This window comes from Nicotiana tomentosiformis, chromosome 1 (assembly GCF_000390325.3).
Source record: "Nicotiana tomentosiformis chromosome 1, ASM39032v3, whole genome shotgun sequence".
Lineage (NCBI taxonomy): Eukaryota > Viridiplantae > Streptophyta > Magnoliopsida > Solanales > Solanaceae > Nicotiana > Nicotiana tomentosiformis.
Window position 1 is genome coordinate 83,802,686 of NC_090812.1, and position 21,943 is coordinate 83,824,628.

At 33.4% G+C, this 21,943-nt stretch overlaps 2 protein-coding genes across 8 annotated transcripts in view; both read left to right on the top strand.

Moving 5' to 3' along the window:
- The window catches only part of LOC104101101 (expansin-like A2), a 169,559-nt gene that overhangs the window by 147,159 nt on the left and 457 nt on the right, over positions 1-21,943 (top strand). For 4 of the 5 annotated variants that reach the window (XM_070186401.1, XM_070186398.1, XM_070186393.1 and 1 more), the window contains exons 2-5: positions 20,273-20,393; positions 20,496-20,605; positions 20,701-20,879; positions 21,721-21,853. In XM_070186401.1, the coding sequence (XP_070042502.1) occupies positions 20,276-20,393; positions 20,496-20,605; positions 20,701-20,879; positions 21,721-21,853 (540 nt within the window). In that variant the 5' untranslated portion in view covers positions 20,273-20,275. Of the gene's footprint in view, positions 1-19,883; positions 20,394-20,495; positions 20,606-20,700; positions 20,880-21,720; positions 21,854-21,943 lie in introns of those variants that run through there. The other variant, XM_009608518.4, reaches the window with a different exon arrangement.
- Positions 1,833-10,310, top strand: LOC104101084 (alanine--tRNA ligase, chloroplastic/mitochondrial). Of its 3 annotated transcripts, XM_009608500.4 has the most exons (13): positions 1,833-2,052; positions 3,182-3,298; positions 3,415-3,617; positions 4,594-4,772; positions 5,247-5,325; positions 5,981-6,115; positions 6,257-6,406; positions 6,594-6,704; positions 6,812-7,723; positions 7,936-8,208; positions 8,458-8,667; positions 9,056-9,213; positions 9,576-10,310. In XM_009608500.4, exons 1-13 carry the CDS (start codon positions 1,938-1,940, stop codon positions 9,901-9,903), a joined length of 2,970 nt encoding a protein of 989 aa, XP_009606795.2. In that variant the 5' UTR covers positions 1,833-1,937; the 3' UTR covers positions 9,904-10,310. The 3 variants fall into 3 exon arrangements, with proteins under 3 accessions (XP_009606795.2, XP_018627932.2, XP_070042484.1); XM_018772416.3 differs by lacking the exon at positions 1,833-2,052 and having other exon boundaries at positions 3,395-3,617; XM_070186383.1 differs by lacking the exons at positions 1,833-2,052; positions 3,182-3,298; positions 3,415-3,617 and having other exon boundaries at positions 4,638-4,772; positions 5,234-5,325.

Genomic DNA, 21,943 nt, shown 5'->3' on the forward strand with positions numbered 1-21,943 from the left:
TGTGTTATATTAAAAAAGGTAAACGAATATTTACTGCATCAGTTATCTTTTATTATCGTATAAAAGAAGAAGAAAAAAGAAAAGGAGCAAAAGAAAGAGAATACAATTAGATTATGTAGAAAAAATTTAAAAAAAAAGTTCAATGAAAATAGAAAAGGAATAAAAAATAAAGAAAATGAACAAAATGAAAGAAAAAAGAGGAATAAAAAGTAAAAGAAATGAGCCAAAATTAAGTATGAATTCAGATTATGGTAAAAAATAAAAATATAATATAATTGAAAAATTTTAAATAAAAAGAAAAGGAGAAAAAAAGTAAAATATAGAGAATAAACGAGAAAAATAGGTAATTACATACAAAAGCTACGATGGATAGGAAGAGTAATTAGTTTAATGGGTAAAAAGTTAATGGGTAGGCAAAGGTAATTAGTTTGGTTTTTGCAGGTAAAGTTATAAAACTCCCATTAATTTAGGCCAAATACATAGACAACCCCTCTAACTTGGCATCAATTTTTATTTTGTCACTTCATCTCAGCTCTATTCCATTTTGGTACTTCAACCCTATTTTTTATGTGTCATTTGAACACAAAAACTTTTATCTGATATAAAAATGAGCGCGTATTTATACTTGCTTCTAATGTGTAACAACCATCCAATTAGATTTGGACACCTATTTTTTTATCCTTGTCAACTTGGTTTAACCCAAATATTCGGTTCTATAAATTATTTACCCAGATCGAATATTACCCGAAAATAAAAATTCCTTATTTTCTCTAACTCCCAAAGTCCTCTGTCCTAATCCCACTCCCCCAAGTCCCTAGCCTTAGGAGATGAAACCATAGATTATTGAAGGATTCTTCATCATATAAGGACGAGAATCATATTTTCTTAATTTAATTCTTCATATTTTGCTGTACAGTTGATAGTTAAGGCTGTTTATAGGAGTAACCATCGTTCATCGTTATGGTTCTTGTACTGATAGTCAGAGGCGGAGCCAGAATTTGAAGCTTATGTGTTCGAGATTTTAGTTCTTTTAAGTCATTAGGCTTAAAACTAATAATTTATACATATTTTATGAATTTCACAAGACGAATACAGAATCTGCACAAAAGCTATTGGGTTAGGTCGAACCCGTAAGCGGAGGGCTAGCTCCACCCCTGCTGATAGTGTCCATTTAGCCATGCATTAAAGTTTTTTCTTTTTGTTTTTCTGGTGGTTTGAAAATTGGAGAGGGTTCACTTGAAAAATTCAAGGTTCGGATGAAGATCTAGGTTTGGCTTAGGGATATTACTACATGAAGAAACAAAAAAAAGAATAAAGAAAGAAACTGCAAAAAGGCAGACTTTGAAGTTATCATGGAGATGAAGAGCGAAACAGAACGAAAATAAGGATTATTTTGAAGAGGAGATGGAAGAAATAATGGGGGAGGAGGGTGGGCATTTAAATGGAGTTTAATTGTAACTTTATGACCTTTTATTATTGTTAAAATAAAGTCTCACGTGCCTATCAAGTGAGGAAACTAAATCAATGTGACAAGTTAGTTTTTTGTGTTAAAATGACATTAAAGGAATGAGGTAAAAGTGTCAAAATGGAACATAGCTGAAATGGAGTGCCAAAATGAAAACCTATGCCAATTAGCGGGGCTGTCTATGTATTTGGTCCTTAATTTATGACCCTTATGTATCTAAATCTAAATATTAAAATTGAACCCTGAAAATTGGGAGTAGTGTATATGGGCTTTAACCGGGTCGGCTCTAGCTGGGTAAGGCCCAAATCATGTATCCGACACAGGGGAGCTCTAAATTGCAATCAGAGGATAATTAAAGAGAGTATGTGGATGTGTCATATGCCACACCCACAGAGGCTTATCTTTGTGGGTGCACCAACGTACTTAACTGCCAACTTGAAACGAAGCACACACTTTAGGCGTAGAAGACTCCATGTCCAACCTCAACTTTCCTTATTCCTTAAAAACTAGCAGCCATGGCAGGGACTTTCTACTTCTATTTCCCACTTCAGGATTCCAGTCAAAACCTTATCTTCCCTTTTCAAGAGGTAGTCTTTCTTCTTATTAATTGGTATCTAGATATAGCGTGTGAAAATATGCTACTGAGAATGGTGAACTATTTCTATTTTTTCTTAAATGGTGGTATTTGGGCCAGTTTGCCCTCGCCTGATTTTTGCCACTGGGCCTGCCGAAGCTTAGGCATTGGAAGAAATCACTTGTTTGTTTTTGTCTCTGCTGGTATTTTATTAGAGCTCTAGTCTCCAAGGTTTGCGCCTGCTTCATTAACTGTTGGGTCACACCCTTGAGTGCTGAGCTATTTCCGGTTTTGTTGTCACCTTTCGTTGACATTATCTGGAATAGTAAGCTGGGGCGAATGTATCATTAATGCTATGGGTTCACTGGAACCTATAGCTTTTGACACGGAGCATAAATATATGCGTAAAATCAACTAAAATCGCAACAAATAATATATATGAACCCATAGCTTTAAAAATATAATAGGTTCAATACTAATAACTTTAAAGGTTGAACCAATAAAGTTTAAATTTTGAATCCACCTCTTATAGTAAAACTCATGCACTTTGTTCCATCAATTTATCTCCCAATGAATAGTATGTTTCTAATATAGGAACATAAATTTTGGATTCTAATCGATTAGGCTTAATGTGCCAGTTCTTTTGAGTATTATATTTGGAAATACCTCTTGATACCTTATTGACATTGTTTTGGACAAAACTAGTACATCAGGATTTTGGTATCTAAGTTTCTAAAATCAAAACAATCAGGTGAACTTTTAAAACTGCAGATTTGGTCTTAGTTTGATTGGAGGCGGTTTGAAAATTCTTAATCCGTCCATATTGATTAATGTAACTCATGAATTTATCTTTTTGAAATTGAAAAGTCTTGTTTTCCAGTCTTTTCCTTAAAAACATTTTGGTTGTGTGTGCCAGGAATTTGAATTTGAGACCCATATATGTAGGTTGCTCAAATTTCTTGGAAATTGTTTTGATCTCAGAGAAATTTTATCCACTATGTAACTCAACTTGAAATGTTTTGGAAAGAATTTTTTTAAAAGATTTTCCCAAACAGATTGTTCAGCCAACCACAAATTTTGGAAAATATGAAAGATTTTTGTTTTTCTAACTATTAAACCACCAAGCTGACAATTGAATGCAGGTTATCGGTATTCTTCAGGTTTGATTGTTAGGACTCAAACCTTAGTTGATGCAAGTAGTTTATCCCATGGACGTGCTCGTATAAAGGGACCAAGAGTAGTACAGTTTGTCGCAAAAGGTATATCCATTCTTTGTTTATAATAAGAACTTCTTTTATATTAAGAACTTCTTTCTCTTGTCAGCTTTCATTTTGGGAAGTATATAAATTTTATAGGACCTCATTTTCACCTTCAGCGCAACCTGTGGCTGAGGAACTTGTAGAGGAAAAATTAAGGGATCCCCAAACAAGCGGTGACTCTATACGTCAGCGCTTCCTTGACTTTTATGCTTCCCGAGGTCACAAGGTTCTTCCAAGTGCTTCTCTTGTCCCGGATGATCCGACAGTTCTACTGACAATTGCAGGAATGCTTCAGTTCAAGCCTATATTCCTTGGAAAGGTTCTACATGGGATTCCCCAACTTTAAAGTCTTCGTTTACTTCTAGTAACATCTGATTGGTGAAAAGTCATTGGTTTGAAAATTAAACGTACTTTATCAGCATTGAAGAAATCTAATTCTCCATATGTCGGACAAAACTTTCTAGGACATCGAGCAAATATGTCTATGACAGACGTGTGCTTGTGTTTAGAGTTCTTTTTTACCATTGCTTGATCATCATAATTGCAAATCGCAAGCATTCTAGTTCTTTTTGTTTAAGTTTTTTTTCCAGAAGTTTTCTTAAAAAACTTTCCATGGATGTCTTTCAGGTAATTTTTCATTGAAAACCCCCCTTTCCACTCACAAATCTTCAAAAAAATGACAGCCGTCCAGCCAAAGTTTCAAACCTTCTTCTACAAGAAGTATTGCAATTTTTTTTTTTGCAAAAGTTGTCAAATGGCTATTTAAGTCAGAAGGAACTTTTGAAAGCTAAAAGACATAAATCTACTAATAAAATGCATGGAATCACTTGCTGAGCGTGACATGGGCTGGATCTTAATAGTAAATTGACAGCCATATCTTGATTATTCTTGTTTATATTTGCAATTATCTTGTTTCACTTGAAATGCTTTAAACAGAAAACCTTCTATTCCATCCATTTCAAATTGAGTCCGTGTTTGATTTTATGAGGTCAGACTGAACTTTTTGTCGTTATTAATTATATTATCTTTTGTCTTTTGAAAAGCAAATGAGAGGAATAATATTCTACATGAAAATATGAATTTTCAAGAAAACTCTACATGAAAATATAGCATTTTGTACCTCTATTAATTATCTCACCTGGGAAACATAAAAAATAGGTTTCTTACAAACTAGAAGATCCGCCAAAATTATTTGATTCTCTTTCCTTATTTTACTGTTGGTGCTGATATCAAGCTGATGGAATTGTGTGAATACCTCTATTCGACATTAAGAAATTCTGGTTTACTTTAAACAGGTGCCGAGGGAAGTGCCTAGTGCAGCTACTTCTCAGAAATGCATCCGGACAAATGATATTGAGAATGTGGGTCGAACATCCCGACATCAGACATTCTTTGAGATGCTTGGAAATTTTAGTTTTGGAGATTATTTTAAGAAGGAAGCCATTAAGTGGGCATGGGAGCTCTCCACCTCAGAGTAAGATAAGTCGTGTTTATGCAGTCTCATAATCAACTACTTTGTATGCTATTTGATAGAAGTATGATGATACATGTTCCCAAGGAGGAAACTATTGTGGCAGCATATTTTCTGCTTATATAGACCCCTTCTCAAAAATGAGAAGAGCCATGAATGGAGACAAAAGCATCTAAAAAGATATTATATGATGGTTTCAGGCATATAATTAAGGACAGAAATGAACTTGGCTATTTGTTAACAATTTTGTTGGTTCAAATAGAAGCCCCTTTAACAACCAGTTGAAAAGTGTCATTATCCTATGGTTAATAATATTTTAAGAGACAAATTTTCAATCATATTTTTCAATCTTCTTGCTGCTGCATGTGATAAAAAAACCAAACATTTGCATCCATATATGCAAACATATGTATAGTTTTTCCAATTTTTGTTCTTTGCATTGAAAGGAACTGACTGTCAAATAGTCTTTGCTTGCAGATATGGACTCTTAGCTGATAAATTATGGATTAGTGTTTACCAAGATGATGATGAAACTTTTGCACTATGGCATGATGAGGTACAGCACTTAAAGATTTGTCTGATGCATTATATCTTTAGTGTAGTGGTAACATCAATCCTCATGCAATTAACTAGATTTGCATGGTAATGATCTGGTAAATAACTGCTGGAGGACGACCTTCCATTTAGACTGAACAGAGGTGTACTGTGGTCATTCAAAGATGCCTAAAGAACTTCATTGCTTTCGAGTGAAGAGAAGTGTATCAGACAACCAATACTGTATTTAGGGTCCTGAAATATGCATGATGTGTTCATATTGTGAACTACCAATGTATCCTCAAGCTTAGATGAATTTCAAGGCTGAACACCATGCTTTCTCCATGATGACTTAGGTTACACGGGGATAACTCAATTAATGACTTAGAAGAACACATTTTTTAATAATTTAGAAGAATACGTTTATTGTTCAACTACCTTCTTAACTCAAAGGAACCTCTTCTCTGTTGGATTCCTGTGTGCTGCCAAATATGAGAAGTCTATTGCAACCAAGTTTTAACAATAACTGCATTTATTTCGACATTTGATGTTGAATGGAATATCTTGGATGCTATCTTGGTCTTCTATCCTCTAACCTTCAGTTATTTACAGGTAGTACTCTACTATGGGAACCCAGGCAGAGGTGCTAACACAGTTATCCTTGTTTCATGCTGCAGATAGGTGTTCCTAAAGAGCGAATAATAAGACTTGGAGAAGATGACAACTTCTGGACAAGTGGAGCTACTGGTCCGTGCGGTCCATGCTCTGAAATTTATTACGATTTTCATCCCGAGAGGGGCACTTCCAATGTTGTAAGTATTAGACATTTAACATGCCTTTTCCCTTTTCATTTTCAGCTCAGGTGAGGTGGTCTCATAGTTTCATACATTTTTTCTGCTTTGCTTTTTATTTGCTCCTCTTCGTTTTATCTAACCCTGTGGTCTAAATATCAGGATCTTGGAGATGATACAAGATTTATAGAGTTCTACAACCTTGTTTTTATGCAATACAATAAGAAGGATGATGGTTCACTTGAGCCTTTAAAGCAAAAGAATATAGATACTGGACTTGGTTTAGAGCGTATGGCCAGGATTCTGCAGAAGGTAATTGTGAGACAACAACATTTCTGAGTCAGTGTAGGAACAAATTAGATATCAGATCTCTCTTTTTTTTGCCTCTGGATTTGGTGGCAAAAAAAACCTCCCTTAATTTAGGATTTATGATACTTTTGATTCATACATTGTGATTGTTCAACATTGTTTACTTAGAGATTCTCTTCATTTTTCACAGGTCCCCAACAATTACGAAACTGACTTAATATTTCCCATCATAGAGAAGGCTGCAGAATTGGCAAATGTCTCATATGCTCTTGCGGATGATTCTACAAAAACAAAGCTTAAGGTGCGTTACAACTGAAAGATTGTAAGTAATATTTATACTGGTCGTTTTGTTTGTGAACTGATTTACCTTCTAATGTGTTGAAAGCCTTCTAATTCTGATCAATCCAGATAATTGGAGATCATATGCGTGCAGTTGTTTATCTGATATCTGATGGTGTCAACCCATCAAATATTGGGAGGGGGTATGTGGTACGTCGCCTCATTAGAAGGGTTGTTCGAACAGGCAGGTTACTTGGTGTAAAGGGAGATGGGATGGGTGATCTCCAAGGAGCATTTTTGCCGATACTTGCTAAAAAGGTGATTGAACTAAGCACCAATATAGATGCTGATGTGAAGACCAGAGCATCCCGCATACTTGAGGAATTGAAAAGGGAGGAGCTTCGTTTTGTCTTGACTCTAGAAAGGGGAGAAAAACTTCTTGACCAGATGCTGGCAGATGCATTATTAAATGCTCAGGGAACTGCACCCTGTCTGTCGGGGAAGGATGCATTCGTATTGTATGACACCTATGGATTTCCAGTGGAGATAACAAACGAAGTTGCTGAAGAACGTGGAATCAGTATAGATATGAATAGCTTTGACATAGAAATGGAGAAGCAAAGACAGCTATCTCAGGCTGCACATGATACTGTTAAACTAGGAGTTGAAAATGGTGCAAACCTTGCTGAAGATATTCCTGATACTGAGTTTCTTGGCTACAATACTCTCCGTTCCACATCAGTGGTTGAGGGTTTGTTGGTAAATGGCAGTCCTGTAGCACAAGTCTCCAAAGGAAGTGAAGTGGAAATTTTGCTGAACAGGACTCCATTTTATGCTGAGTCAGGAGGCCAAATTGGGGATAACGGTTTTCTATATATGATGGAGGCTGAAAATGAACAGCAAGCCATTGTAGAGATAAAAGACGTCCAAAAATCTATGGGTAATATATTCGTCCACAAAGGGACAATTACAGAAGGTATGATAGAGGTCGGCCGAGAAGTAGAAGCTGCTGTTGATGCAAACTTGAGGCAACGGGCTAAGGTATTATGTTGTATATTCTAGAAAATAAATGGATATGCATCATTTTCAGGAAAGAAAAATAATTGATGTAAGATTCTGTAGTAGCTGGGCTTCCTGAATCATCTGTTTAGCCTTCCCATTGCATTTCAATATATGCTGATTTAACCATTTGTCTCCAGAATTTTTTTGGTCTAATTGAAGTTTATCAACTTAAATTTTGTGCTTCGTTTCAGGTTCACCATACAGCTACTCATTTACTTCAGTCAGCACTCAAAAGAGTAATTGGTCAGGAAACATCTCAAGCAGGATCATTGGTTGCTTTTGATCGTCTTAGATTTGACTTCAACTTCCATCGGCCTCTTCAAGACAAGGAACTTGTTGAAATTGAAGGTTTGATCAACCAATGGATTGGTGATGCTGCGATTCTGGAAACGAAAGTCATGTCTCTGACTGATGCAAAAAGAGATGGGGCAATTGCAATGTTTGGAGAAAAATATGGAGAGCAGGTGCTAATTCTTACCAATTTTACGTTAAGAATGCGATGATTATAGCTCCGGGTTGCTACCTTATTATTACTTATGTTATTAAAGCTCATTCGGAATGACTAACAGCCCTTCTTTTTTTTGAGTATTTGAAACATAGAGATTAAACTGTACATCTGTCCATTTTGATGATTAAGTCTGACAATGAGATTTTACCATGTATTAAAGTTCAAATTGTTTGATTTGGGTCTTCCCTAATGAAAACCTATATAGGTACGTGTAGTCGAGGTTCCTGGCGTATCAATGGAATTATGTGGTGGCACCCATGTAAGCAATACTGCTGAGATACGTGGATTCAAAATCATATCTGAACAGGGCATTGCATCAGGAGTTAGGCGAATTGAAGCTGTAGCTGGAGATGCTTTCATTGAGTATGTCCTTACGAGAGATAACTACATGAAGCAGCTATGCTCCACTCTCAAAGTAAGGTTTCATGGACACCTTTTCAGTGGAAACTTTCTTTGACATTTTTGTTGTTCAACATGTTATTGGACAATATTAGGAAAAAATTTTGTGGGGAGATTATTTTTTTGATAATATTTTTTGTAACTTCTGTATTTTGTGAAAATATTATTATATTTTGTTTCTGAAACAGTATTTTAAGTTGATTTTTGAAACCAAACACTTTTTTCCATCAAGTTGGTTTCGATTTTTGGAAAGAGGTTTTGAAATTTTGCTAAACCAATAGGCAATTTAAAAAATTTCCTGAACAGGTCACTGATTGTACATCTAATTGCTCTAACAGCAGCATAAACCCTCTTTTGCTTTTGATTAATTCTATGGTATTGAAGTGAAATCATATTTTTTGAAGGTAAAAGCTGAAGAAGTAACTGGCAGGGTAGAAGGACTTTTGGAAGAACTACGATTGACAAGAAATGAAGTTTCAGCTGCTCGGGCAAAAGCAGCAATCTATAAGGCATCAACACTTTCTAGCAGAACATCTACCATTGGAACTTCAAAAAATACTAGGTAAGCAAATGCTGTTGTATTCATTGTCCTTGTAAAGAAAATCTCAGTATACATTTTTTCCAATTAAATTACCTGTTATTTTGGCTTCTTTTATTCCTTTGTATATCTTGAAAGTGGCAGTCTGTAGAGTAATATCTCAAACAAAGGACGCATAACAGTCTGCAATTCTAATCCAGTGAATCAGCACTTATATGCAATGGAACTAATTTTTCTCAGTCAGTAATATGGTCCTACTCCTTGCATTGCAAAAGAAGTAGATGAAGTGTACACTGCTGCTTAATGTTTTTGTTTATGTGCTTAAATGTCGTGAATAAGTAACAACACTTTGATACTTCTAACTTGTTACAATTAATGTTTTCTAGGCTCCTAGTTGAGTCCATGGATGATGTCGATGCTGATTCACTCAAGAATGCGGCAGAATATCTGGTGGATTTGTTGAAAGATCCGGCAGCTGTGGTTCTAGGATCATGCCCAGGAGATGGAAAAGTTAGTCTTGTCGTTGCTTTAACCCCTGGAGTTGTTGATCTTGGAATTAAAGCTGGTGACATTATAAAGCCTCTAGCTAAATCATGTGGTGGTGGAGGGGGTGGTCGACCTAATTTTGCTCAGGCAGGTGGGAGGAAACCAGAGAACTTGTTAGGTGCCCTTGAAGAAGCTCGAGAACAGCTTACAAAGCTGCTTGAAAAATGATGTCTGATGGTAGCAGCATGAGTTTTCAGTTGCTGAAGCAGAACTGGAAGTCGTTATGTATCGATCTTTGGAGTGAGTACCTCTCGCCACATACAAAAGAATATGGATGCAAGTACATCTGCTTCCATCACAACATTTCACACGCAGCTAGTTCAAGACTCTCTATCTTTCCTTTCTTTCATTTGTTCCTTAGCTTTTTTTTTATTTTTTTTCAATTTCTGTGGATAGAGTATTAGCTGCTCTAGGTAGGAAAGAAGAGGAGAGAGTAGGAGTGTTGTAAATGGGATCTTATACAGCATCAAGTGAAACATCATGTTATCTTGTTACAAATGAATTAAGGAAATTAACATGATGCAACTGTCATTTATACTAATGAAGAATTGGATTCCATATGGAAATTTCCCGCATTTCTCTAAGGATTCAGTTTGAGTTCGTCTCTAAATTGTGCTTTGAAGTCCACTGTTACTCAAATCTGCACAAGTGTAAAAGGTGTTTCTACGTAAAACTATCAGCAATAGTCACGTAACTCAGTATGTTGAAGTTTGGTAGAGGCATATGCTTTATGGGTTCAATTGAACCTAGTATTTCTGACATGAAATATATATAAATTCATAATTTCAAAAGTAGAGGTAGCTCACTGCCAAGAACTTTAAAGATTGAATCATCAAGTTTAAATTTTTGAATTGACTCTGAAGTCTTATGAGTTCCATATTCCTCCAATTTAACACAGTATCTCCTAAAATAATCAGATTTGATTCTTTTGCCGATACATCATGATTTCCTAAAGAATATATTACAGTGTTTCATATTCGTAATAAGTTGATACAACTAAATGGTGGTGGGCTGGTGGCACTAGCCGTTGAAGCTCGACCGCAAAGAGAGCCTTCTGTGCCAGTTTGTGTAGTTCATTAAAGAGGCATATCTGCAACTAGTAATTGCTTTTCCAGCTAAACTGAATCTTGGATGCTAGAACAAATCTTAGTAGTAGCTATTATTTATTTCCAGAGCCATGTGACAATATTAGATTGAATATGTTTTAAGTATATATGTATTTGACTTCCGGTAGCTTCTTTAATGGATTTTGCGTATATCATAGCCCTTGGTCAACCCCTGGCTTCTTGAACTATGGTAATTTTCTGATTTTGTTTTCTGTTATTAAGGTAAAAAGTCAAAAAGTTACTTAAAACAAGAGGCTTTGGTAAAAGAAGATGACGCCATTCGTCAAGGTAGGCTGCTTGATCCAATGAGGAGGGTGAAATATATGTTGCTGTTATGTGCACAAAGAATAAGAATTCGTGGGACACTGAAATTGCTCTTGGTTTGGGGTTTGAACTAGAAAACATTTTGGTATTGTTGTGTTATATGCAGAGCAACGGCGGATCTAGGATTTTTAGTACATAAATGCACTATTAAAAAAATAATAAATTTTATGGGTGGTCATTCAATTTTGTGTTCATTACACAAAAGTCATTTTTCTTTTTTTTTTGTTACGTAGAAATCATTCAATTTTGTATTTATTATCTAAAGGTCATTTTTTTTTCTTGTGTTACACAAAAATCATTTTACTTTACTCTATTTATCATAAAAGTCACCTTGACCAGATCTTATAATACTTTTAGTTGAAAAGTTTATTATGCCCTTGACATTATAAATCCTCTCGTTTATATAATACCTTGTATATTACTCTTATATAATATATTTTTACCTAGGTATTTTACTTATAATTAAAATAAAATTTAATTATTTATTTATTATTTTTATAATATATCTATACATTTAAATTTTTCATGGCACTCAATTTGTTTAATCATATTTAAACAGGAACATATTTTAAATATAAAAATGATAAAGATATTTATTTTTTAATATTTATTTGAAGTAATAACAAATAGATTTGTTTAAAAAAATGATAGTTTTTTTTACAATCAATAAAAAAAATTAAAAAAGTTTCAATGATATTTGTGTTTAATATTAAGATTTTAAAGCTTTATCTATTAATATTATTTATTTGAAAGTATTAATCTGATGTGTCATTGTGCTAAATGTGGGTATTTTATTTATTGAATTAATGAGTATGGCTTGGCTTGTAAATCAATGAACTTTCATTCGATAACTTTCATTAAAAATATTTCATTAAGCATTACCAAGAACATGGACTTGAGATTTGTTCACGGTAATATTAATGACAAATTTAATAATGCTACTTATATATCTTTAAGAAAAAATAAATCTACGAATATATTATAAAAATAATAAATAAAATAATATTAAGTTATTTTAATTATAAGTAAAATATCTGGGTAAAAGTATATTATATAGCATATAATATAGAAGATATTACATAAATGGGATAATTTATAATGTCAAGGGCATACTAGACTTTTCTAATAAAAGAATTGTAAAATCTGGTTAAAGTGATTATTGTGATAACTAGAGCATAGTAAAATGATTTTTGTGTAACAAAAGAAAGAAAAGTAACTTTTGAGTAATAAACTTAAAGTTGAATGATTTTTACGTAACAAAAGAAAGAAAAGTGACTTTTGGGTTATAAGCATAAAATTGAATGACCACCCATAAAATTTACTGCTAAAAAGAGAGGAAAAAATGTACTAAGTGAGAATTATCACCCTATTCCTCTTGATAAATAACTCAATCTTCAAACAAGTGCATTATTCAACCTTCTTGGAGCATGGGTACCAATAATTAATTTTATATTAATTTTTAAAAATATGTACATAAAATATCTAATTTTACGGAGAGACCCATTCATGTGTCCCATAGTCTCCCTTACCGATCCACCCCTGGTTCTATGGGTGGAAGGGAGCTGAGTAACAGTACAATTGTCTTTGTATAACTTATAGGTCACAAGGTTCGAACTGTAAAATCAGTCACTGATACTTGTGTCAGGGTAGGTTGTCTACATCACACATCCTTAGGATGTGGTCTTTCCTTGATCCCATGAACGCATGATACTTTGTGCATTGGACTACGCTTTATGTTCTATGGGTGGATTTAGCTTATGTACACCGGGAATATATAATTTATTTACATAATTAATGTATTTTAATCTGTTGTAGTTGATAATATATCTTATTTTCATGTTACTAATCCAACTTTTTTCTACGAACAATTAACTTGTAATTGTATTTTAATTGAACCTAATAATGTATAAGTTAGAAAAGGCGTATCCAAGTTGAGGGATATGGGTTTATATAAACACATACTCATCTCCCTAAATCATGTATAATAATTTTATATTTCTTCAAAATTACTTAAATATATATGCGTGAACCCATGCTCAAAGACTATTATGGTGTAATTATTATTGGGTGCACCTCTACAAGTAAAATTGGCAATTCAAATTGTAACGACCCGACTTATCGTTTTAAGAATTTACGCTCCGTTCAATGACTTAAGGTCCCGAGCAACTATATAATGTGTATTATGACTTGCGAGTGTGATCGAGTTTGGTTTTTGGAACGTTCGGGATCAAATTGGAAGAACAACTCTTATTTAAGAAGTTTAAAAGAAAAGAGTTGACCGAAGAGTTGACTTTTGAGCAAAACGACTCCGAAATAGAATTTCGATGGTTCCAATAGCTCTGTATGGTGATTTTGGACTTAGAAGTGTGTCCGTATATTTATTTGGAAGTCCGTAGTTGATTTTGGCTTGAAATGACGAAAGTTGGAATTGGAAGGTTTGGAAGTTTGGCCAGAAGTTGACTTTGGTGATATCGGCATCGGAATGTGATTTCGAGAGTTGGATTAGTTTCGTTATGTCATTTGGTACTTGCATGCAAAATTTTACGTCATTCCAGATTAATTTGATATGTTTCGGCACGAGTTTTGAAAGTTGGAAGATTTGAAAATTTATGAGTTCGATTTGTGGTGTAATTCATAGTTTCAACGTTGTTTGATGTGGTTTGAGGCCTCGAGTAGGTCCGCGTTATATTTTAGGACTTGTTGGTATGTTTTGTTGAGGGCCCGAGTGGCTCGGGTGAGTTTGGGGGTGAATTTTGAATGAGTTTGGACATTTCGGCACTCTGACGATGTTTTGGGACAGTTGAAGTGCGGAGGGCACATTTTGGAGTGCGGATGTGCGACCGCAAACTTCCATAGTGCAGAGGCAGTGGTAATTGTATGGACCACAGTTGAAATTGTGCTGTCCGCAGTTGAAATTATGCGGTCCGTAGAATTTTTTTCGCGGCCGCAGAAAGGAGATTTTCAAGTTCGATAGTCCGACTTCGGAAGCTTATATCTTTTGATCTATAAGGAATTTGGAGATGATCTAAAAATAAAAGTTGTAGCCCTTTGAGTCTAGTTTCCAGAAATGTAAACTAATCATCATTTGGATATTTATATCGAAAGTTATGGTCAATTTACTGAAACCTGATAGTGCAATAGCTGCTGAAGTGCAGCCGCACAATTTGGATTGCGGCCGCACGGACCTTAAATGTGCGGACCGCACAAAAAAATGTGCGGTCAGTACTTTGGAAGTTAGATGTGGTACCATATAAATGAGGTTTTCATCTTATATTTTATTTTTGGACCAAGAGAGTTCGGTTTGTGACGATGTTTCGTGGATTTTTCAAGAAAATCATCGGGGTAAGTGATTCTAACTCGGATTTGGCTAATATACATGAATATTTCATTGTTTTCATCATTTAATTAATATTTTGACATGAAAATTTGGGGGAGGGGGGGGGAGGGGAATTGTAGAAGTTTCATAAATGAATTTTTGGGATTTGAATGTCGATTCGGAGTAGGATTTGAGTGAAATTAGTATGATTGGACTCGTAACGGAATGGGTGTTCGAATTTCGTAAAAATTCTATCGGGTTCCGAGATACGGGCCCCGCATTGACTTTTGGTTAACTTTTAAATGTAAATTTTTAAGTCGACATTTTATTATCCGAAATTATTTTCGGTGAATTTTAATGAAGTTATATAATTTATTTGGCTAGATTTGAGCCGTCCGGAGGTTATTTCACGCAAGAAGGCTATTTTGGAATATCGGCATAACTTCAAAAAGGTAAGTATCTTGCCTAACCTTGAGTGGGGGAATTACCCCTTAGGTATTAAGTCTTATGTGAAAACTGTGTAATTGAAAACCATGTACGCGAGGTGACGTGTACGTACTTGGTTTATATGTGTAAATTATATCGGTTAAAATTCTTAGACGCCATTATGTATTAAATTGAAAATTATTGGCACTTATTAAATCCTCTATTTGTCATACCTAAATCCTTTTTTCGAATTTGTTTTTATATGATGATTTGGTATGATTGCCACCTTGATTTTTATGTGAATCCCGTATTTTTGTCAAGTAGATATTTCCTGGAGATAATTTCATTATGGATTATTCATTTGTAAATAATTTATTAAATTTTTTTAAAAAGGAGGTATTAATCTATTTGCCAAAAATTTGGATTAAAGAAGGCGTTGTTCCTTGATGAATTACTTTTCAATTCATGTTGTTGAAATTGTTATTGAGTTATTAAGGCCGTAAATCATACTGAGGCAAAGTGTTAAATTGTGAAATATTATTTTGTTGAGTTGTTCACTCTCGAATATTTTGTTAAGATTTTGTGCACATTATGGTCGAGCCATGGGCTCCTTATTGTGAAAAATAATGTATTGTTGATTTTTGTGGCAAGTTGTAATATTTGAGCACTTGATGTGCAATTTTTGATATGTTGTAATATTTGAGCACTTGATGTGCAATTTGTGATATGTTGTAATATTTGAGCATTTGATGTGCAATTTATGATATGTTATAATATTTAAGCACTTGAGGTGCAATTTGTGATATGTTTTGATATTTGACCACTTGATGTATAATTTATAATATGTTGTGATATTTGAGCACTTGAGGTACAAGTTGTGTTATGCTATGATAATCGGGCACTTGAGATGCGAATTGTGATATATTGTGATATTGATACGCATGCGGCAGTATAAGATCTGGGTGTTAAAACGCATGCAGTGAGATAAGGGGGTTTGATACGTGTGGCTATTAGGGGAACTACTAAAAGCCATGCAGTGTGATAAGGGTGACTAAAATGCGGGATGCTATTTCGGGAAAAATAATTTTTAAAACTAAATGTGAAGACTCCCGCGGTGATATAAGGATAGATTGTGAATTTATTTATAATTTGAGACTACGAGGCGGTACCTCGGGAGTGACCTTTGTTGAAATTTATTTATGATTTGGAACTACGAGGCGGTACCTCGGGAGTGCCCTTTGTTGATATTTCTCTATGGCTGCACTTGCCTTTGGTTATTTTATTTTTCCGTAATATGTAAATTCTTATGTTCTCCGTGATGTATTATTTGACTTAATATTAGGTATTTTGTATTTCTTGTTGTATTGTGTTGACTTTGGCTTTTTCATACGAGACTATGAGTTCTGGTTTGTACTTGTTTTCGATGATTGAGTTGTTTTAAATATAAAAAAATTACTACTATATTTTAATCTAATAAGTTTTACATCCAATCAGTAGCTTATCTGATGCTTTATTTTAATTGAAATATCATTTTTCTTCACTCAAATAATTTCTAAAATAAACTTATTTCTTTGTTGATTTCTTATTTGATTTAAAGATTTTAAGCTTACTTTATTGAAAATAAATTGATCCTACGGTTTTTATATATTGATATTTTGGGCACATGAGTTGTCCGTGCAGTTGTGATATAGACATGGGCACGAGGTGCCATGAGAATATGAAAGGGAGCTGAGCCCCGTATTTATGATTATGATATAAGATATTTATGTGAAAGAGTTTTATATTCGAAGGATATATATTTGAAAAAATATATTTGGAAGGTATTTATTCGAAAGAATTATATGTGAATGATTTATATTTGAAGGACTTGATTAATTGGTTATACTTGTGTTTATTATTCGTTTGAGCAATATTTATGGTGTTCCTGTTGCCTTGCTGTTTATGTCACAAGTTGATTATTGTTGCCATCACTGCTATTTATTTTTTATTATTTTTGTATGCTATATTGCACAAGTTATTTGACTAGTGAGTGTCTTGACTATATCTCGTCACTACTCCACCGAGGTTAGTCTTGATACGTACTGGGTACCGACTGTGGTGTACTCATACTATACTTCTGTACATTTTTGTGCAAAGCCAGGTATTAGAGATATCAGACTCGGGCAGAGTTAGTGTATTGATCACAAGGATTCAAGGTAGAGCTGCTTGGTCGTCGTAGTCCCTTGGAGTCTTTCCGTTATATTGTACTGTCAACTCTTATTCGAACAATATTGTATATTCGATCCTTGAGATCATACCATGTATTCAGTTAGAGTTCGTGACTCAGTATTACCAGTCTTGGGAGGTTGTTATATTTGTTTCCGCTTTTGGTTTCAACACTTATGTTATAATTATAAGTTTTAAAAAAATGGCTCGAAATGTAATTGTAATCAGCTTACCTAGTCTTAAAGATTAAGTGCCATCACGACGCATGTGGTGGGGTTTTTGGGTAGTGACACAAATCCTATTCTGAACGGTCTTGTTTTCGGCATGAGGTGTATATATATATATATATATATATATATATATATATATATATATAGTGTGTGTGTGGAGTCCATTACTCAAATGGCCACTCAATTATCCCAAATTATCTACTAAAGTCACTTTTCTTTCTTTTATAACAACAAAGTCACTTAACTATGCCTACAACACTCAGAAGGTCACTCAACTAGATTTTTTAAATTTTGGATTGTCAAATACCTATTTTACTCTCTAAATTATAAATATTTATCTTCTTTTTATTTTATTTAACTTTTTAATATTATGATTTTCCCTTTTTAATTTATATTATGACTTACCTATATAATAAATATTTTTTATTTATAAATTTAAAAAATAAAAAGTATTTAAGCATATATAATACTGGAATAACAAAATAATGAGCATAGTAAAAATATTAATTAGAATAATTTGTTCGTAATAATTTTAGTATTAACAAAAAAAATTAAAAAAATTATTTACACAATTGAGAATGAAAGATAATAAAGGTTGTAAAATATATATTATGCACGTAATATAAAAATAATTATTTAAATAAATATATTTTTATAATATACATTATATATGGTTGAAATTTATGCTTATATTATTATTCCGTCATTATATGAGATGAAAACTAATTTTTTATTTTTTATTTTATAAATAAAATATATTTTTCTATACGTAAGTCCACAATGTAGATTAAAAAGAGAAAAAACATATAATATTTAAAAAGTTTTAAAAAAAAATGATAATTTTGAAGGTAAAATAGATATTTGACAATAAAAAATTTTAAAAATCTAGTTGAGTGACCTTCTGAGTGCTATATGTATAATTAAGTGACTTTGTTGTTACAAACGAAAGAAAAGTGACTGTAACAAATAATTTAGGATAGTTGAGTGACCATTTGAGTAATGACTCTCGGTGTGTGTGAAAATTATTAAAATTTCAAAAACAATATAATTTGAACCTATAATTTTAAAAGTGTTGTGGGTTATCGTAAGGGACTAAAGTTCAACTAGTAAAATATAAATTCTAGATCTACCTCTTCATAATAGTGCACACATCCTCTTAAAATTCTGGATCCGCCTCAAGTTAGGTTACATTGTGAGTGTATAAAAATTAAATCCCTTATGTTTAAGTTTAATTCGGTTTTGTTTCATTAGTAACTTTTCAATAGTCCAGTAATTATCAAGTCAAGGTATGAACAGCCAGGCACAGGATTTAGACTTCAAGAAGATAACATAAAGGATCTAGCTGGCTTTAGCTTGGTTTTAATTTTAAAGCCATTAATTGATGACCCATCCAATTCATGAATGCGTCGTCCATTTTTGGATTCTTTCTTGCCTTGTTTTTGTCTTGTTTCTTCATGCCAACCAACTTGGTTACAAGTGCATTCAGAAATTGTGAGTTTTAAGTATGTATAAGCAAATTTAAATTGATTTAAGCTTGGAATATTTCTTTTAAAAAAGGGACATTACTTTAGGGGGTTTTCATTCTTCAAAAGAATGTAACCAAAGAACAAGAAAGGGGTCCAAAATCAAGCTGTGTTCCATAATGTTGGTGTTCCTATCTGTACACGTAATCATTTATTCTCTTCTTCACAAACCTTTCCATTAGCCTTCTTGTTCTTAGCTTTCATCTTTCGAATATCTCCTAGTTACGAAAAGAATGCTTGTTAATTTTCGTACTATTTGATTTCTAAATTGTAGAGTAATACAACAAATTCTTCTTGTTTCTTTGAGGACGCAAGTAATCTAAACATGACAAAGAAAGTCGTCATGACGTGTAAATGTGGGACATTTTTTCTCACTTTGAGGGGGAAACGCGCAAATACATAAGCTCACAAAGATCCCAAATTGCCTGCCAAAATTTCAATCCTTAGATTAAATTTTATTCGTGGTCAATTTTGCTATTTTTCTAAATAAGAATAAATACTTTCAATCGATGATATATGGGTCTGATGTAAAATATAATTCAAAATTAAAGATGAAAGTTGGCATTAAATAAAGAGATTCATACAATTTTGCATAATATAGAAGTAACTCTTTTTAAATGCTTGACAAAAGAAAAGATCTCATCGTAAATCTACAATACAACAATAACAATATTGCTTTAATTCCCAGTAAATTGAAATCGAAATATACATCCTCACTCTATGTTGCTTTGTTTAATCTCATCTCAAGCGTTTTACACGTTCCGATAATATATTTAGCATTTTAAAAATTCATCATAAACTGACTAATATTACTATCATCCTTTGTTATTCCGAACTTGAAATCGATAATATGAGCAAATACATGCGGGCAAAATTGTTGTAAACCTACAATAAATTAAATAAAATTAAAAGTTCTTTAACTTTTGTAAACTTGTAGATAAAAGAGATTACACAATTTTCAATAACTAAAATGTCTCACCCTAAAAGGAAAAAGAAGGGGCAGACGCAAATACAAGTTTGTAAAATGCGGGACTAAAGAGTGGCGATTAGTGGTTTTCTCTCCACAGCTGTAAATGTGGCATAGGCAGCTGGTCGGCGTCAAGTGTCAAATGTCCACATCGCACTATAATCTATAATTAAATCTTCATTTTTATCTAGTTTTCATTTCACCGCGTATTGAGCATTATTTCTTTTCTTCTATCATCTCTTTGCGCTTATTTACTCGTTTACTAACTCTCTGTTTATGGTAATAAATAGAAAAGATTCATAAATATAGCTCAGTGCACCCATTAATTAAATAACCCCACTTTCCATCTCCACTATCTCAAACTATTATATATAGGTCTTACTACTCACCATTTATTTAGTAAGTCAAACATTCAAAATCCTTCAAAGTGTTAAATGAAGATTATGGCTGTCAAATTCCTTCCCTTCCTTTTCTTCCTTTTTGTCTCCTCAGCTACAGCCTGCGATCGCTGTGTTCACCAATCCAAAGTTGCTTACTTTTCCAGTGCTTCTGCCCTTCAGTGTAAGCCTTTTATTTTCTCGCTTCTTAAATTTTGAACAAATTTGAGTACATATTCTTGTTTGTTTATCTGTTTTTCATTTTATGTGAATCCTATTTTTGCAGCTGGTGCGTGTGGTTATGGAGATTTAGCAATAGGCTTCAATGGGGGTCGACTTGCTGCTGCTATTCCTAGCTTTTACAAACAAGGAGCTGGTTGTGGTGCTTGTTATCAGGTTAATTCTTGATCATTAACGCCTTCAATTTAATTAATCTACGCAATATTAATTTGAATTGCTAAATATGAATAATAAACTTGTTTGAATTGCAGATTAGATGCAAGGACTCAACACTCTGTTCGAAAGAGGGCACAACTGTAATTGTAACTGATCTAAATACCAATAACCAAACGGATTTTGTGATCAGTAGCCGAGCTTTTATGGCCATGGCCAATAAGGGAAAAGCTAAAGACGTTCTCAAATTGGGAATTGCTGAAGTTGAATATAAAAGGTTCGTAGTAAAATTACCACATGTTTTAGATTATACACCGGATATTTTATTTGATGCAATGACCGTACAAATCTTTAAAAACTAATTAAGTTAAGAATTATTTTACAGTATTAAACTTCATACATTATACTCTTGTGGTCCTGCCCTTCCCCGAACCCCCTCGTAGGATGAGCTTAGTGCACGGAGCTGCCCTTTTTTACATTATAAAATACGCATGAATTTCTTTCTAATCAAAAGATTTGTTTTCGGATAATAATTGTTGAGGTATTATCACTTTTAGATCCCGTCAGAAACTATTTACATCGGGTAGCTGAAAAAATATATAAAATTTATATAATTTTTGTATATAACATAAAAAAAAAATATATATATATATATATATATATATAAAATATACAAATTTTATATATTTTTTCTATTATTATTTTTACGGCGGCTATACAATATTATCTTTCCATAATTTTATTAATTTGTTCTGTTTACTGTGGGCCTATGAACTTTGCGTTGCTTGTCCGAATTTTCTTGTCAGCATACTGTACTAAGGCTATATTTGGTGGTTTCGTTACAACAACCAAAACATTAAAAAACAAGTTGTAAATTTTGAAAAAAGGAGTCATCTTACATGCCCCACTTGACCAGATATGTACTAGTAGTACATAATTAAAGCAGTAACGGTCAATTGAACATGTCTAAATTATTCAATTCAATTAATGATATGTGCATACGTGTTATTGATTAGACTCAGTAAAGTAATCAAATGGAAAAGAGTTTGGGATGAAAGTTTATGCTTCAAAATACTATATTAATGCTGGTACTAATATTGTATTTTTCGTGGGGACAGAGTACCCTGTGATTACAAAAGCAAGAATTTGGCTATTCGCGTGGAAGAATCGAGTCGAAAACCAAATTATCTAGCAATCAGCTTCTTGTACCAAGGTGGTCAAACTGAAATTGTCGCTGTCGACGTAGCTCAGGTAAAAAAAACTACTCCCTCTATACATAGTCGCTTTTGAGTTGATACGGAGTTTAAGATATTAATTTTACCGGCGAATGATATGTTTTAG